General features: G+C 43.7%; 1 protein-coding gene across 5 annotated transcripts in view; it reads left to right on the forward strand.

Moving 5' to 3' along the window:
* Positions 1 to 18,767, forward strand: part of drosha (drosha ribonuclease III) — a 143,242-nt gene that overhangs the window by 38,111 nt on the left and 86,364 nt on the right. For 4 of the 5 annotated variants that reach the window (XM_063483680.1, XM_063483679.1, XM_063483682.1 and 1 more), the window contains one exon: positions 11,982 to 12,089. The exons of the other annotated variant lie outside the window; for it this stretch is intronic. In XM_063483680.1, the coding sequence (XP_063339750.1) occupies positions 11,982 to 12,089 (108 nt within the window). The remainder of the gene's footprint in view (positions 1 to 11,981; positions 12,090 to 18,767) is intronic. 5 annotated transcript variants of the gene reach the window in all.

Raw genomic sequence — 18,767 nt, forward strand, 5'->3', positions numbered from 1 at the left:
TTTTTTTTACTTGCTAGATACGGGACAGGGGAAAAGAAAAGGGAGAAAGAAAGAGGGGGGAAAAAACAAAACAAAACAAAAAAAAAAAAACAGCGGAGAAGAGGGACGGGGATAAAGGGCAAAAAACAAAAACCCACAAAATAAGCAGACAAAAAATACATATATCGATCACCTGGATCACCTGTTGAGAAAGAAAAAAGAAAACAAGCAGAAGAAAACGAGAGTAATAGAATAAACAACATCACAATGATATATGGGAATATAACACTACATACTTAATATTAAACATTATTGTGCAGCACGTAAGATCGACAGCGCACAGTGTGCTTTGAGGTAGGAGCCAAAAAGGGTGTAGTTTGTGTGTGTGATCACCTGTGTGTACACCTGTGAGCATGAGCGCGCTTGTATTTAAAAGGTTCCTTAATGTAATGATCTGCTAGAGGGTGTGGGGGGCCACAGTCCCATCCTCCAGGGCATGAAGCAGGTATGGAGGAGATCAAGACTCCAGACATCCAGAGGCCCCCAGAACACAAGAGACCAAGGAAGACCAACAGAGGGGCAGCCGCGCCACTGTCCCAGAAAGAGCTGAGGAGAGTCCCAGATGAGGGATCACTCAGCAGCCGCGGAGCAGAAGCCAGGGGGGGTTGCAGTGACGTGCCCGTGAGCTCCGCCAGCAGCCAGCTGTGCCTGAGTGACCGAGCCCCAGGCCGAGAGGCCGAGGGCACCCCACCCCCGAAGTGGCCCGAGCGAGCCCCAGGTTCCAGGCCCGGATAAGCAGCCACCAAGGAGTGAGCCGGTGTGTACCCGGACGCCCACCCCCGGACACAAAGAACCACCAACGCATCGATGTCTGAGGGCGTCTGCCACCGGCAGGGGAAGTGGTGGGGGGAGATAGGCCTCCAAACCTTGGAGGGCCTGAGATGTCCCCAGAGAGGTGGCGTCTGATACCCAACCTGACATATAGACACAGACATACAGGCACACTCAAATACAAACATCCATTCCCACCCTCATGCTCTCATAGGCAATTACTCCACACTCAACCAACGTGGAGACAGACATAAAGAGACGCTGTACACACAATCACACTCCCCAAGCGTACTCTAAGAACCGGGTCTAGGTACCCTTGCCCCTGGAGGGGGAAACTGCACCCAGACCCACGTGGTGTTACCCTTTTCCCTGCAGTGGGGAGAAGCAGACTGCCCCGACTCCGCAGCAGCAGGGAGGCCCCACACACCAGACCCCAGTCGGACGGCCAACTCCTCCTCCTAGCCCCCCCGCTCCAGCAGGCCGCAGAGACCGGGGGTGTGAGAAGACTCCAAACCTCCCTCTACCCGCTCATATGTAGTGTTGATGTATATGTGTTCTAAGGTGCAATTAAAACCCAGGAGGGCATGGAGCTACCTGCCAGAGAGCAGCAGGTAAGCGCATAGCCCCTCCTGATAGCCCTCAATGTCTACGTGTATTTAAAATTGAGAGGTGGGCAACGACGCCAGGGGTGAGGTGTACACCCTGATGGTAATTTGGAGTCCGTGTTGTGAGCCCACCCCCAAGATCCTATATGTATGTGTTATGAGAGTGTGAGTAATGTGAATGTCTAAGTTGTGAGATAAAATTGAGGCAGAGGCAGCCAGAAGGGGACAGAGGGGGGGGGGGGTGCCTCCTCTGCACCCTGGTGACACACCCCTACCCCAAGGCCCTGCATGTGTGGGTGATTGTGGTGGAGCGGGAAGAGGGAAGCAGCTGGAGATGGGGAGGGAAGAAAGGAAGGGGCAAGTGACCCCTCCCTGGGGCCAGCTCCCCCGCTGACCCCAGTAGGCACCCCCATGCTCTGCAACCCGCCAGGGAAAGGGGGCCCAGGCCCATCCGGACCAGGGCCCAGTGCAGCAGCACCGCCCGGCCCCACAGAGCCCGGGACAGCCCACCCGACCCCACTACAGAGAAAACTGCACCCACCCCATCATCCACTCATCTTCCAGACTACACAAGACAATAGACGCCCAGGCTGAGATCTTCCTCCACCTCTCCTATATCTCCCCCTCCTGCAGAGAGAATTCCTGAGGAGAGGAAAGCTCCTGCAAGATGTGACAACCTCCCCCACCAGTTGAAGAGTCCCCCAGGTGGCTCGATGCACTGGCGGCGCCCTGCGCCAGGACTGGGCCCCCATATACCCACCCGCCCACAACCCCAGCAACACACCAACCAGGACCCGAGCCCCCGAGGCCCGGCCAGGGCCCCAGCCCAGAGACGGAGCGCCCCCAGAACCTCACGCCCGTCCCGGACCCACCCAGGGGCAGCCAGGCTACCAGGTCAGTAACCCACGTCCGTCAGCACAGACCCTCCCCTAGCCCCGCTGCACGCAGCCACGAGGAAACCGTCACCTAAGAGCCAACAGAGCCCCTAATTGGCCATGACCGCTACCCCGGGTTGAGCCCCCCAAGGAAGATGCTCCTGGGGAACCCCCCGACGCCCTAAGCCTGTCCCTACCCCCACACCAATCACAACAGTGAAGGCGGGACCAAACTATGACCCCCCACCCCCACTAGGTAATGGAGCTGATCAAAGGAGCCCAGAGCAATTGATCTGATGTGGTGGCAGAGGCTGTATCAAGACTAATGTAATCTAATAGATAATTTCTATACTGGTTAGAATTAAGATTATTTTTATTTTTCCAGTTCATGAGGACTGTTTTCTTGGCTATGCATAGGGCAGTGAAAACCATATGGGCTATATTCTTTTCTGAAGTGACATTATCTAAGCTGCCCAACAAACACACTAAAGGAGAAGTTGGAATGTTACATTTCAGACACTTCGATAAGTCTTCACATATCTCACGCCAAAACTTCTGAACTGGTGGACAGAACCAAAGAGCGTGGATATAATTGTCCGGTGAATTGGTTTGGCAGTGTGAGCAGTTGTTGGTAGACGTAAAGCCCATCTTGAACATCCGATGACCTGTATAGTGCACTCTATGTAGTATTTTGTATTGAATTAATTGAAGACTGGGATTTCTAATTAGATGAAAGGTTTTTAAGCAAATCTGAGACCAGAAGTTTTGGTCTAAGTTAACTGATAAATCCGCTTCCCATTTTGCAATAGGAAGTGATATTGATTCATCTATTTTAGAAAGCATTCTGTATATTTTGGATAGTAATTTGGGGGTTTTAAGAGTAAGAAATTGAACCACACTTGGTGGTGTTTGTAGTTCAACTTGACCCGGTTTAAATTTCTTTTTTACTATGGATTTAATTTGTTGATATTCTAAAAATCTTTTCATGTTGATCCCATATTGTGTAACTAGTCTGTCAAATGAAATAAATTCTGTTCCTTCTAGTATATGTTCTAAATATTTGATTCCTTTACCACTCCAATCTGAAAAGTTTATCATATTATTGTTTTGTAATATGTCAGGGTTGTTCCAGATAGGTGTACGTTTGCATGGGATTAATGAAGACTCTGTCAACTTCAGAAACTCCCACCATGCTGTCAGAGAGGAGCTAATGTTGACGCTTTTGAAGCATTCATGTCGTTGAATGTTTGAGCTGATAAATGGTAGATCTGAAATCTCTAGATTATTGCAAAGTGCTTGTTCTACATCTAGCCAAGGTTCATCTAAGAGGGTATGTTTTAGCCATCCTGAGATAAATTGGAGCCTGTTGGCTAAGAAGTAGTGCTGAAAGTTAGGTAGTTCTAATCCTCCTTTATCCTTGGTCTTTTGTAGTGTTTTTAAGCTTATACGTGGGGGCTTATTTTTCCAAAGGAATTTGGACATATATGAATCTAGAGATCTGAACCAATCTTGTGGCGGTTTAGTTGGGATCATTGAAAATAAATAATTTATTTTTGGTAAGACCATCATTTTTATAGCGGCAACCCTTCCCATGAGTGATATGGGTAGACATTTCCACCTAGCCAGATCGCCTTCTACTTTCTTTAAAAGTGGGATATAGTTTAATTTAGTTAGATCTACAAGCTTGGGAGAAACATTAATACCTAAATATTTTATATTTCCCGATTGCAGTGGAGTAGAAGAGGAATTATGGAAGGAGCAATTAATCGGAAGGACTGTAGATTTTGACCAGTTAATTGAGTAATCTGATATTCTTGCAAAAGAGTTTATCAATTCAATCACCCCAGAGATATTGGTTTGTGAATTTTGGAGAAAGAGTAGCACATCATCCGCATAAAGGCTGATTTTATGTTCCACGTTCTTGCATTTTATGCCCTTAATTACTGAATTCTGTCTAATTGCTGCTGCTAGTGGTTCAATAAAAATTGCAAACAGTGAAGGGGAGAGTGGGCATCCCTGCCTGGTGCCCCTCAGGAGACAGAAGCTGGAGGATGTCTGGTCATTTGTTCTGACACAAGCTGTTGGGGAATTATATAATATTTTTAACCAGCTGATGAAAGAAGATCCAAAACCAAATTTGTGTAAAGTTGCAAATAGAAATTTCCAGTTAACTCTGTCAAACGCTTTTTCTGCATCTAAAGAAAATATTGTAGTTTCAAGGTTTTTACTGTATGAGTAGTCTATCAAATTAAGTAATCTACGTGTATTTGTTGATGAGTGCCTACCTTTTATGAAACCAGTTTGGTCAGGATGAATTAAGAGGGGGGTTATTTTCTCTAGTCTCTTCGAGAGAGCTTTGCAGATTATTTTAAGGTCTACATTTATAAGGGATATTGGACGATAGCTTGAGGGATATACAGGGTCTTTGCCTGGTTTTAGCAGGAGATTAATGTTTGCAGAATTCATATTTGATGGGAGTCTGCCATTTTCTTTGATTTCCAACAGCGTTCTGTAAAAAATTGGGGCTAAAATCGTCCAGAATTCTTTGTAGAATTCTGCAGGAAAGCCGTCTGGACCTGGAGCCTTATTATTGGGCATACTTATCAGGGCTTCCTGGAGTTCACCTGGTGTCAGTGGCGAATCCAATGCCATTGCTTGAGAGTCTAATAATTTTGGGAGAGTTATGTTGTCTAAAAACTGATCAATTTCCTTTTTAGATGGGTTTATTTGTGGTGAATACAACGTTTTATAGAAATCCCTGAAGATGTTGTTTATTTGTTTCGGGTCATATACTGTATTCCCAGATGAGTCTTGAACAGCACATAGAGTTGTTTTTTCTTTATTTATTTTTAGCTGGTTTGCTAGAAATTGACCGGATTTATTACCATGTTCATAATTTTGTAAGCGTAGTCTTTGTACTAAGAATTTTGTTTTTTTTTCAATTATCTCATTTAATTCTAGTTTTGTTTTGCGTATTTTGTTCAATGTTTCCTGATCTTGGTCGGACGCATAGGCTTCTTCTAGTGATTTGATGGTTTTTTCTAATTCCTGGATATTTTTGTTTTCTTTTTTCTTTTTATGTGATGAGAAAGAAATTATTTTACCTCTCATCACAGCTTTCCCTGCTTCCCATAGAACAGAAGCTGATGTTCCGGGAGTGTCATTAAAGTCTAAATATGAAGTCCACTCTTTTTTAAAATATTTAATAAAGTCTTCATCTTTAAGCAGTGATGTATTAAATCTCCAGTTTTTACTAGGCGTAGTATTATTCTTGTGCATTAGTGTTAAAGATACAGGAGCATGATCGCTGACAGCTATAGGGTGAATCTCAGTGTCTGAAATGTCCCTCAGCAGTGAGCTGCTGACCAAAAAATAATCCAGACGAGAGTAGGAGTGATGGACATGTGAGAAAAAAGTATATTCCTTACTGGTGGGGTGGAGGGAGCGCCATGCATCGCAAAGACCAAAGTCGCTCATATACTGTTTGATTATATTTATGGACTGCCAATTACGCTGAGTTCCTGCTGTATTGAGCCTATCCATTTCTTCATTTAGTCCAAGGTTGAGGTCGCCTCCAAGAACAAGTGTGCCATCTAAGTGTTCAGAGAGTGCACTGAAAAAACCGTGAAAGAATGAGGGATCATCAACATTTGGACCATATACACTTACAATACATAGCTTTATATCAAGTATAGATAGTTTAATGATTAAGAATCTGCCCTCTGGATCTATAACTGTATCGAGTACTGTGAAATTAATTTTTTTATGGATTAAAATTGCTACTCCCCTTTGTCTAGAATTATAACAAGCTGAGAACACATTAGGAAACTCAGGTGTTTTAAGTTCATTCGAACCTCTAAGAGGTCTGTGGGTCTCTTGTAAAAGGACAACATCTGCCTGTAGTTTTTTGAGTTGGTTAAATATTTTTAACCTCTTTTCTCTGGAGCCAGCTCCATTTACATTCCATGTAACGAATCTTAGTGCACCCATAGATGTCTGTGTATAACTAGGGGTGTGCGCTGTGTGTGTCGCTTAGACAGGTGGAGAGAATACATCACTTGTTCGTAAATAAAAAGAGGGGGAGAGAGAAAAAATGTGTGGTGAGATGCTCCCTGAGTCTGACTATGTGTGTGCATATTTACTAATATGAGTACGCTTGGTTTAAGTGTGTGTATCCTATACGACTGTGTGCGCTGTCTGATGTAAATGTGCTGCCGTTGAGCGCATGGCTGTGCGTGATCGTGCTGTGCGTATGTGTCCAAATAAAGGATGTTGTTTGTGTATGAGTGTGGAAGCAGGTGATCGAAGCAGTGAAAGAAAGAAAAAAGAAAGAAAGAAACCAAGAACAAGGGTGAGCAGCATAAAAACAAGAGGGGGAAAAAAGAGAACAAAAAACGAGAAAAAAAAAATCCGGAAACATTCCGATCAAACCATTGACGGAGAGTGACGGTGTTAATTCTGCTATGAAATCACACCTAAGATGTGATTTGATACTAGTAAGTTAAACAGATGTTAATGCAAGTTAGTGTGAGTGGGTGGGGAAAGGGTGTAGCGGATTCTTATCTGGTGTGAAGTTAATACAGCCACGGAGTGATGTCGGGGTCGCGGTGGAGCTGTCCGTCCACGTACAGCCGGTCCACAGCGATGACAGCGCGGGAGCCCTTCTGGATAAAGCTGCGTCGGATTGGGAAGAGGACCCTGCGTCGTTCCAGGATCTCTTTGGGGAACTGGTCGTTCACGCTGAAGTCCGTTCCTTTTAATTCCCTGCCGCGGCTTTTCACCTGTTCCTTTTGTTTGTAGTGGCCGAATTTGGCCACGATAGGACGTGGTCTCCCAGCCGCAGCCCGAATGGGGCCGAGGCGATGCACCCTATCGAAGACGATGTTCTTCACCGTGTCCTCCGGCAGCTTCAGGTGGGTTTTGATGAAGCTTTTTACCGTGGTCTCCGCGTCCTCTCCAGCGGCTTCTGGAATACCAGAAAATACCAGATTATCACGCATGCTACGGGCTTGTAGATCTATAACTGTTTCTTTTATTTTTTTATTTTCTCTATTTAGCTGAGTAACATTGTCTGTGAGACATTTCACCGACTCCCTTAGCGTGGCATTTTCAGCAGCGAGCGTTTCCACCTGCTGCTGGCTGAACTCCAGGGACTCTCGCAAGGATTTAAATTCCCGGTGAAGAATCTCCACCAAGGACAGCCTTGCATCGAAACTGGACAGTCGTTGGTCGATTGACTCCAGTATGTCGACAATATCTTTGCCGGCTGGCGATGTTGTGCCGGGGGAATCTGCCGGGCGAAGTCTTTTCGACGACGGCGTGTCAGGTTTGGCCGGGGAAGCTGCACTCTGAGCCTTCTTCATCACAAGATCCTGGAAGTACTGATCAATGTAATCTTGGAGAGCCTCTAAACTCTCCCCGTTGTTCTCCAGGGTGTTGGAGATGATTTAGACAAATGTTGTTAGTTATAAGACAATTGATAAGTGTATTTGGTTATACTGAAGCTTAAAGGAATTTATTCAAATCTAAACTACCATTCGCTTTAATTTTCCGCCAAAATCTCCGGCGTCTGACGTCAGTTACAACATGAGTCGCTTACCACAAAGGAAATACTTAACCTTTATCCATCAAAGCTGGTGTGCATCCTTCTTGGATGGTTTCTTAGTACAACTAACCACACACTAAGTCATACGATCTGTCAAATAATTGGATTAACATGATCAGAAATGGCAAATAGATCTGTGACGCTAAATGGTACAGGTTAGAGTGGACCCAAATCATTTTTTTTGTAGCAGGCACTTGTTTTGTGCCTGCTGTAAAGGTGGAGTATTTTAAAGTGGGAATCTACTTTGCATTGTTTTCGTATCTATGGACTGTTTTCCTCTGTAATTAGATGTTTTTTTTTAGTGCCACCTTCTGAGTTTAGCTACAGTTTAGCTAACGTTTGTCTAAATCTTGTCTTAGTTATATCTGTTAACAATGTAAGTACAATAGTTTCAGGGTACAAAGTGAAATGCTCGCTTTGTATGCTTGTGGCAGGTGGCTGCCCCTCCCTGAGTTTAGTTAAACACGAGGTCTCTTCCTGTTAAAAGGGAGTTCTTCCTTCTCACTGTCGTCAAGTGCTTGTTATTTACCCTGCAACATGAAGCCACTTAAAGCAGCTGCTGTTGTGAATTGGCTGTACATAAATAAAACTGAATTTGTATTTAAAACCGAAAAGCAAACATAGTTGCTAGAAGTTGGACACATGCACATATTGCAGTGGCTCCACTCAGACGGACACGTCCACTGCACAGCCACAGCCCGACGCTCGGCTTCTCTTCTTTCCACACATTGCGTCACTTCTCCATTCAAGTGTCAAAATCTGTGTAGGCAAAGCGTACTCCCACGGAGCCGCAGCGGTAGCCATACCTTTCATTAAGTAACGACTCCGACTGGACAGCTTATTTATATGCCACTTGACTGCCACTCAGCATTTCATGCACTTTTAGCAGCAAAAAAATATATTTAGGATGGATTCTTATTTTTATCTTAACGGTAGCTCATTTTCTAGGAAGTGGAGCAGCATGTTCAACTTGCACTTCGATGTGTGCACACGATTTCGAACGGGCAGGACTAATGAGACTTGAACCATAACCCTGAATGTGTAAGCAGCGCGCTGTGCCCACTGAAACAGAGCGCTTCGTGTGCTCATGCACTACATTGATAGTCAGTGTAATGATATAGCTAAGTCTGTTTGAGTACATTTTTTATTTATCGTCTATTCTAGGATCTTTTTTGTCTTCAACTTCTTACTGAAAAGATAATTGGCATCAGCGTAGCACGTATTATTCTCTCGGCACACCCACTATCAATGTAGTGCAGTGAAGGTATCCTACAGCTGATGCTGCTGCTCACATTTGGAGAGGAATGACAGAATGTTCTAGCCGTGCAAGCCAGACCTCTCTTACAGCAAGGTCTAGCAAAGAAGAATCCGATCCATAATTGCTGTCCAATTATATTTGCTTCAAGCTGTACCGCTACGACTAATTGCTTCATGAATAATTTCAGTCCGAACTGCAGCGGTACAGTCTACACAACATGTGACACAGACAATAGATAGCTGCAAAACTGACCCATAGTTTCTTGATTTTAAAAGCAGACTTCGTTTTTTTTTTCCAGAGCAAAATCAACCCCCTTGTTACAAACATCGTTCGGCAACACCAAGGTTGTTTCACTTGAAAGGCTCTGTCAAGGACCGGGCTGCACATTGGGGGCAGAGATGGGACTTATTTATTCATCACAATTTTATTTTATGTTCATATTTTTTTTATTCACTGCCTTTTTTCTCTCTCTCTCTCTCTTGTTTTCTGTTCTTTTTGGCTCCCTGATCACATTTATGTTCAGGCCGTCAGACTTTCAAAAACATTTCAAAGGGAAGTCTGTTTTTCTTTTTCTACAGTGGAGAAAATAAGTGTGGGCGGGTCTTTGTTTTCTGCAGCAATTACTTAGTATACATATATTAATCCACCTACTTATAAATTATATAACTAAGGCCAAGCATGGAGAAATACAGCTGTATCAGCTGTGTTAGGGGTAGGTAATAAAGCTCGCCTGCAAAGGTGAATTTCTGCAGTAGTTTACGTTGCACAATATATACAGCCTAATAAAATCTGTGGAAGCGCTGTAAACCAGAGGCCTTACACTCACATCACACATGGCTCAATGTGCATCAAAATAAATGAGCCTATCAACGAAAAGAAACAGGAAGCATAGGTGGTTAGACAGCGGTTAGCGCTGTCGCCTCACAGCAGTCCTGGTTCAAATGCCGGCTGCAGTGTTCTCCCTGTACATGCCAAGACACGCTGTTCAGATCAGTTGATGATTCTCAATGTATTTTCTCTGCTTTCTGGCTCACTGGCCAAGTTGCTGTTAATTTAACAAAATAGTTATTTAATGATTAATTAAGTATCTGTACCGGCTGTGGTTCAGGAGGTAGAGGGGGGTCATCTGCTAATCAGAAGGCTGGTTGGTTACTCACCTCCTCCAGACCACATGTTGAAGCATCCTTGGGCAAGACAGTGAAACGCAAATTGTTCGTGATGCATCCATCAGAGAAAAGCCCAAATGTACTGGGTTTGAATTTAGCCCTTGAGTGGGTGCTCTGGCTTCCTCACACAGTCCAAAGAGATGCGTGATAGGGTTGTTGACTCTATCTCTGTGTTAATCCCGTGATGGCGACTCTTCCAGGGTCTACCTAGGCTCGTGCACAGTGAAAGCTGGGTTAGTCTCCACCCAACCAGCTCCAGCTCTGCCGTCTTGCACTGTAGCTTCTGATGGTAGTCCTTCAGATCTGCAGTTCTCCACCCGCTGTAGGTTCTGGTTGGATTGCGCAAACAGCAGATCACCAAAGCGAGAGCTGTAGTCCAAGATGCTAAAGTAGAAACACAAGCTGGAAAAGAGCATGTCTAGCATGGAGTTATCCTTTAGTAAATCGATAATGGGTGGTATAAATCTCTCCAACGCATAATTATATAATTTTTTTTTATCGCTAAAATGAGGTGCCAAATATGCTTGGGTGGCAGTTAATAAACCTGACTGGCTTCCCAGAGTAAAGCCTTGGTGTGGAGTCGTGCTTGTAATACTTAAATCAAAGAAAAAGTGAATTCAGGCTGCTGGCCTGGTTGAAAGGTGTCCAAAATACCCAAACGTCACCCGTGACAGTAAATTAGGAATTTCTCACCTTTTAATTAGTGGCGTATCAACTCTCTAACAAGCCCCCACCCTGCCTTTGTGAACACAGAGACATACTCAGTCACTCAGGCAGTCGTAAGAACAGGTCAGGAGCAGCAGACATGACTGGGCCCCGGCTTTGTTTAATTGGCTGCTTAACAAGGCCCGGGGACTGTGTCACCACGGCCCCTGTGATGGCCCCAGGGCTACGTGGCAGCACCGCTTGTAGCCGCCGGGCCTCGGGCTCACCCTCCCCAGTAGCACTAATTAAAACATGCACGGCTCCTTCCTCTCTCATGTGGTGGCACGGGGTTAATGTGTGTACACCAGCCTTTGTTACAGTTTCTCAGTCGCTCCGAGGGGAAGACTTGATAAGCCTCGGCTAATGATTCCGCAGATTGGCTCTGCAGACTGCCGAGCTCAGTATCCGACCACCGACTGTTTCGCTTTAACTCCCACTTTTCTTGTCACATTCCCCTCACTCGCAGCTCATCCTCCAACCCCGCCCTGCCCTTGACTTTTCTTTTACTTTGTTGCACTCAAACTTTTTTCTTTTCATATGTGAGGGTCAGCGGGGGCTGTCAGTGTTTGTTCCAATGTAAGTGTGTCAACATGTCAGAATGGGCTTCGATTTTGACTGTCCTGTCCAAATGTGAATTTCCCCATCTCTGTCATTCCCTCTCACTCTGCAGCAATTGGGTTTTTGATTATTTCATCTCTCTGTTGCAGAGCACCACTTAATAAATAATGACTGGCTGATTGATTTCTCCCTCCCCGTTCCCTCCATCAACCCTCTCCCATTCTTTCTCCCAATCTCTTCATCACACTTGCTCTCAAAACACGCTCCCTTCACTCTTCTTTCATATACGCCATGATCCTTGTTCTCTGCCTCTTCCTGTTACTTGAGATTTTCTATTTTTTTCTTCCCCTCCTGTCTTCCTTTCTTACCCTGCTTGTCAATTCTCTCTGTCCTCCACAGCACGCCATGATGCTCCCCGTTCTCACCCATCATATCCGCTACCACCAGTGTCTCATGCATCTGGATAAGCTCATCGCCTATGTCTTCAAGGAGCGCTGCCTCCTTCAGGTAAGAATCTGTCACGACGGTTTGATGTGACTGTGAAGGCCTGTCCCAAGCTTACTTAAAGGCTGGCATAGATGATAACTAACAAGATAGATAACATTAGGCGAATCCGTGCAGTGCTTTCAGGCGGTGCACAGTCTACAGGTTAGATAGGCCGATAAAAAAGTAAACATTCTGTGCAGGAGCTTGTTATGCACAGAGATCCAGGGAGGCAGCGTTTCCCCTCATTACTGTGCCCAATCCACCTCTGCAGGGATAGTTCAGGTGGAAACAGGGGCTCAGGAGTCAGCTAAGGTAACACACACACTGGCCTGAGTCATATCTCTGCAGTGAGCAGCCCAGGTCTGCTGTGAGTTGCAGTGACAGTAGTCAGGACAACGACAGCCTCCTCCGTAATGCCAGCTCTCCCCTGTCAGGTCCACAGCCTCAAGCTGTGTGCTCTCAGAGTGAGCTCCACGGCTGCCTCCAGCAATATTGAAGAGCTGTCATAACCTGATACATTAGAAATCAATGTGTTGTAGCCTATACATAGTTAAAAAGGGGAAGGATGCATTAAGATTCGCTCAGGGCTCAGTGTGTCTGTGTGCCAGACTGCTCAGTGGTCTGAGAGCATTTGTGTGTGGTTTTTGCACATATCGATCAATGATTGGCCTTTTTGTCGTTTGCATAATGACGACCTGTCATTACGAGCGCTAAAAAGGAAACACTGGCTCGCGAGGCCAGCCGGTAGCTGACAAGCTGCGGCCTCTTTCATCGTGAAGATGTCCATTTGAGCTTCAATGGTTAGTCTCTCAGGGGAGATGTTAATTGATCTGTCCCTCCCCCTTTCTCCTTCAACTCCTTCATCTCCCGTAGAAGACGCACAGATAGAAAGAAAAACAATCATTTATACATAACAGCTCACAGGCAGCGCACACTACAGGCTTCTGCAGCGCCTGTTGCCTGCCTGCATTGCAATTCTTGCCATTGAGGTGGTAATACCGTGGCATTGCTGTGTATCTGTGTGTGGACAAAGCCAGGGCTGTCAGCAGTTCACCACTACTGGAACTGAAATGACCCAAGTAGGGAGCCATCATTGCTGGGCTTACAACACTTTCCTCATCTACAGCACACACACACACAGCAGCGCCTAATGTCCCACAGCACTCACACACACTCTGCGCCCAGATAGATTCAGACAGAACGGTTGCAGGAGTGCAGCGGTGCCTGCTCAAACAGCCCCGCTCTGAGTCAGAGCGGGTTTCAGATCCGCCGTCACTTCTCATTTGCCTCCACTCGGATGGGATGATCACATTTAATGAGATAAATGTTTTCCTGTGACAGTCCGCTCATTTAACATGAGCAGAATCAGCTCCCACCCTTTGATTGCATTACAAATGAATTGTACTTTGATAGAAGGTTTGTGTGCTTTGAATATAATTTATCTTTAGTTGTGTCGAACGCATAGGTATAGAAGTTTTGGCACAGTGGCTACCGTATTGTTTGTTTCAAGGAGAATGGGACAAACACTGACACACAAGGAAGCGAACTGGTCAAATCCACTGCAAGTTGTTTTTTTTGTTTTTTTTCAAGGGACAGCTTTTTACTTGACATTAGGTTTAACTAATTTGACAATATCTCATTAAATGATTACCTTGCACATGTTAAGCTCATAGACGGTATAACAGATGGACACAGCCGGGGCACTGTGTGCATATGAAGCCTTGAGTTGAGCAGTTTTTGCACTTGACGTCTTGTTTTTTTTGTTTTTTTTTAAACCATGTGATGAGCAAAAGAGTAGATCTGGCTATGAAACTGCGCTCAGTCAGCATACCCTGGATAATCCTCCATTATGACTATAATAATGACCATAATTTACACAGTTGTTTAAATATTATCATCAATATAACCTGAGACTAGTCACTGCGATCAAAAAAACCATCAGCTAAGTTTTTACTGAGGTCACAGAGCAAAGGAGCCGAGTGCTGTTTTCTCATAAACTTCTATACAACCTGAAAAATTTTCATCCCTTGGTGGCCATGAAAAAAAAAGAAGCAGGTTTAAGGCGTTTCTTCTGCATTGGCTTCACTTTTCAGACCCAGAAGCCACAGTCCATCCATCTTTAACACTGTCTGTGATTCAGCTGCAGTGGAGGGTGTACACACAGACTGCCAGAGCTTCTCCTCAGTACGACTAACAAAATGTTGTGGATTGTTTGGTCAGTCTTGCGTAATGCATGCCAAAGCACCAGCTTTGCTTGTTGCTTGTTTTGACCCTGCATTACAACAAGAGCAATGACAAACAAGTAATTTCTTACAGAAGCTGAGTTGTTCATTTATAAATATATGTGAAATATTTTACAAAATAAGTACTTTTACAAGTGATTTAGATGATTCTATTACAGATCTTAAAATATATAGTAGCATTCACTAATAAACGAACAAAAAAACAGCAGCTTATACATCTAAACGATTTATTTATTGTAGAAGAATTATGAAGAAAATGTAAAACTGAATGTTGGATGAAGTGGTGTTAGATACGGAGCCCCACAAGGGACATTGGAGGAAAAAAATGAAGATGAACCTTTGCGAGATCTCGCAAAATAGGCCGCATCCTTCGGAGGCCGCCAGCTCGAAGCTGACCGGGAGGTCGAGGCACGATGTGCCGGGAGTGCGGTTCTAGTGGGCCTCGACCTCCCGGTCAGCTTCGAGCTGGTGGGTAACAGACGTCTCCGAAAACGTCGGAGCACTTTTGCAAATATGTGATGTCTTGATAAACTGAGCAGATATTTGAACTTTACACAGCTACATTCACGCCTGAAAATATGTTAGAAGTTTATTTTGTGATGCAGAAAGAATAATATTAAAACGAAGTAGCTGCTGCCATTGTTGGAAAGTATAATTGGCTGGGCCGCGCTATGAATTCTGGGATAGCCACGAAGGATACACCGACTGGGCCTTCAAATGCGACCTGCGAAGGATGAGGCCTATTTTGCGAGATCTCTCCAATGTCCCTTGCGGGGCTCCGTAGTTAGATGCCCTAAAAAAGATACTGAAAAAACGCGTTGCCTGGAAACAAACAACTAAAACAGAATAAGAAACACATTTTGATAGATTTATTAATGTTAAAGTTTATCAGACCATCCTAATCTGCCTGCACTTTAGCCCCTCAGCTCTCCTCCTGAGGCCCTATAACCATCAGATTTGGCTGATTTGCTCAGGATTTCACCCTATATTTGCTCAGATTGGTTCTCCACACTCTAAGCACTCTGTTCAGTTCAGCTACGGTTCCCCCACTGCTCTGACAGCCAGCAACCCGCCCGGTATGCCACAATTTTGCCCGTCTCTGACCCAGGCCAACATCCCATCAGCCCTGCAGTTATTATTCATCTTTTACTTAACTACAGTGCCCTATGTATTTATTTATCAATCACAGCTCTCTAGCTGTGTCTCACATTACAGCAGGCGTCATATTAAAATTTGTGTTGCTAGGCAATACCACATCTGTTGTTTTACATCATTTTCTGTGGCGTCAAGATGACATCCTCAGTGCTTCTAGGTATAAGTAGTCATGAATTCTTTATTTTTTTATTCCCCACATCACATATTATTTTTCTAAAAACGTAAATTAAACCACTTACTTTAGGAAAAGTTGTGAAATATGAGATGATGTGGTTACATGATTTTTAAAAAAGCCAAGGGATCAAAATGACCCCCTCAGCGGTTCTACCGTGAACTGACGCTACCACACATTGGAGGTGATAATTTAAAAGCATCTGTTCATCCTCACCTGTTTGTTCATGTGGAGGTGCAAGGTGTCCTTCACCTGACTGCTTCATTTGGGTCTATCAGCTTGGTTTGTGGCATAAAACAAAAATAATCTCAAACTGGCGAGTTTGTGTTCTTTTCGCACCAAGAAAAGTGTGCGCATGACGTGGTTGCACTGCATATGGATCAACAAATGTGTCGCCACTTCCTAGTTTTTGGGCTGACAGTGATTATTATTATTATTAATTTAGTTATTTTTGTTTTATCTGCATTTCATCTCATTAATTTTACATATTTTTTTCACTCTTTAAGTCCTTGAGTCAGCCTGACATGTAGAATTATACCAACTTAACACACTTTATTAGGCTCATTTCTATGCACAGCACCAGCATGGGAAGAAAACCCTGAAATAATACTATAAATATTAATTAAATTTCACACTTCAAATCCCAAACAAAAACAGAAGTGCTTCATGAAAATGCTTTTTCAGGATCTTTAAATATAGACTAGACTGACTCACAGGTCATCATATATACTTGCCTACAGTTTTTAAATCCTCATGTTTCACACGCACACAAATGGAATCATGCTGAAGGCTATAGTGAGTATTTCTCCAATGAGGAGCCAGACTTCAGTGGTCTGTCTGGGTTTGGAGCAGTTGAATATGTATTTGTGAATGGCTTTTCTTGTTCTATCTATGTAGAGTAATGAGCTGTACTCCTGTTAAAGGAATGAGAATTTATTTCCCTTTTTTCATAAGAGATGAAAGCGGCTTATCATCTGAGAAGAGCTGGGTGCAATCGATGCTTGTTTTCAGCTCATTCTCTATAATGTTTAATGAACGCTTATCTGTAAATCCAAATTGTAAGGAGAATAAGTGTTGCTGATGTACATTCACCATAGTAAACTCAGTCGGCGAAGCCATGAAACATCTTTTGATTCTCTGTGCAGCAACATACCTGCTTATGCAGTAGAGAAAGGCAATGTGATCCCGGCATGAGGCAACTGACAAAAACCCAGCCTGAGAGCGGGAGCCTCTGCACTCTGCACTTCCCCCCGCCCGACTGCAGTGGAGCCTGGGCCCTTTGAAGCTCCTCTTCTGAGAGCCTCCCCGTTAAACATTTAACATTTAAAACTTAGGAGGGGCGGGGCAGGGTTGGAGAGACATGTGTTCATGGTCGCCACATGCTCCCGCATCCCCACATCCAACAGACCCTCATAATCCCACCCACCCCCCTGTTGCTTCATCCTCGTTCCTCGCTTTTGACCCATGCTGACAGAATGAGAGGCATCACAGAGCATCTCAATAATTTAACTGTACAAGTCCACAGCCCTGGCTCTGATATTGCATGCTTTTGTTTGTGTGCCCCTGTGAATACGACTGTGACTCTGTGTACTGGGGTATTTTATTTGTTTTGTTATTCATGGCGACACATTTCCATCCATGTGATTGAGGTGTCCATTTGATTCACTTGGGGAATACCGTTTCACATGCTTTGAATGTTTTCTTTTGTTTCAGGTTGAATACCTGAGTTTTTCATTTTATAAAATAAAATATTGCTAGTGCTATGTACTGTATGCTGGATATTAGAATGATACAGTATTTATTTATTGTCAGGACTTTTGTGGTTGCGGTACACATGAACTACAATATGGAACTAACTGTTAACAGTAGCTAACATATATTGACAATCCAATATATGTTGGGTGTTTGGAACCAGATGTTTTTTTAATATTGGAATTAAAAGGGTTGATTGCTGTTATTGGCTAAGGCTTGAGAATAGGTGTAGTCAGCTTGAGATCACCTATTTGTTTGTGAAGTACTGTTGTGAAGGTGAAAATTTAGCATTTTTGCTGCGACCAAGTTATTTATTTATTTTTTTGAGGAGCCCAATGTGTTATCATTTTAGAAAGTCCCGAGTGCTTACGTTTTCAGCTAACTAGCTAGCAGATTTGGTTAGCTCGGTGCAATCAAAGTTATAAAATACATACTAGAATTTCACACACGCTTAGGTTTTCAGTCATCCAAGACATTGTAGTCTTGAGTGCTTAAAAAAAAAAGCAGCTGGACTTCTATCAGGTTGTAAAGATGTTTCACCTCTCATCCAAGACGTCTTCATTTCAAATTGGTGAAAAGGTACGGTTATTTAATCTCTACTGGGGGCTGGCCCATTTGAAGGTAATCCTGACTGTCGTTGACCCACAATTAATCACGTGAGTCATCACAGTCAAAAGCCAAGGTGTGAAATAAAGGAATGGGTCGTTAACATACCTGGACCCAAAATGTGAAACCTCTGTAAGATATTGCCCCAACCCATCGCTGTGAGAGCTATTCAGGTCACATGATTGTGGGTTTCTCATGGTTGAAATGCCCGAAAAAGAATCTCAAGACTGCATAAACATTTTTAGGTTTTTCAGAAACCTTAACCCCAAAAATGGATTTGTTATTTTATTTTTATTTTGTTTTAAAGAATTAATTTAAAGAAACGTTTTAGACAGACTATACCAAAGTTTGGCAAACTAAATTTTTACTCAGACAATCCATATATATGTATGTATGTAGGTAGGTAGGTATGTATGTAGGTATATTTAACCAACAGGCTAGTAAAATACTAAATTTTCACTCACCAGAACCAAAGCACACACTACTCAAATGCTTTGTGTCAAATAGCAAACCATAAAATTAGTCAAATAACTTTAAAAATGCTTGGAAATGGATCAAAATCACCCACACATGGAAGAGGTCCAGTTTAATTACTCAGAGTAGTGGACGAGGCCTAAGAGATAGCTTTCAGCTCCATTTGTCAAGACACCTGTCAGTCAATGTGACCACGCCCTTAACTCAGTTATCTAGGTCAATGGGTTATTTAAAATACATCCCACTCAGACTTGTTGTGTAGGAAAATATCTGTTTTGTTTTGTTCTGGGTTTAAAA

Source organism: Pelmatolapia mariae, linkage group LG9 (assembly GCF_036321145.2).
Source record: "Pelmatolapia mariae isolate MD_Pm_ZW linkage group LG9, Pm_UMD_F_2, whole genome shotgun sequence".
Taxonomy (NCBI): Eukaryota; Metazoa; Chordata; class Actinopteri; order Cichliformes; family Cichlidae; genus Pelmatolapia; species Pelmatolapia mariae.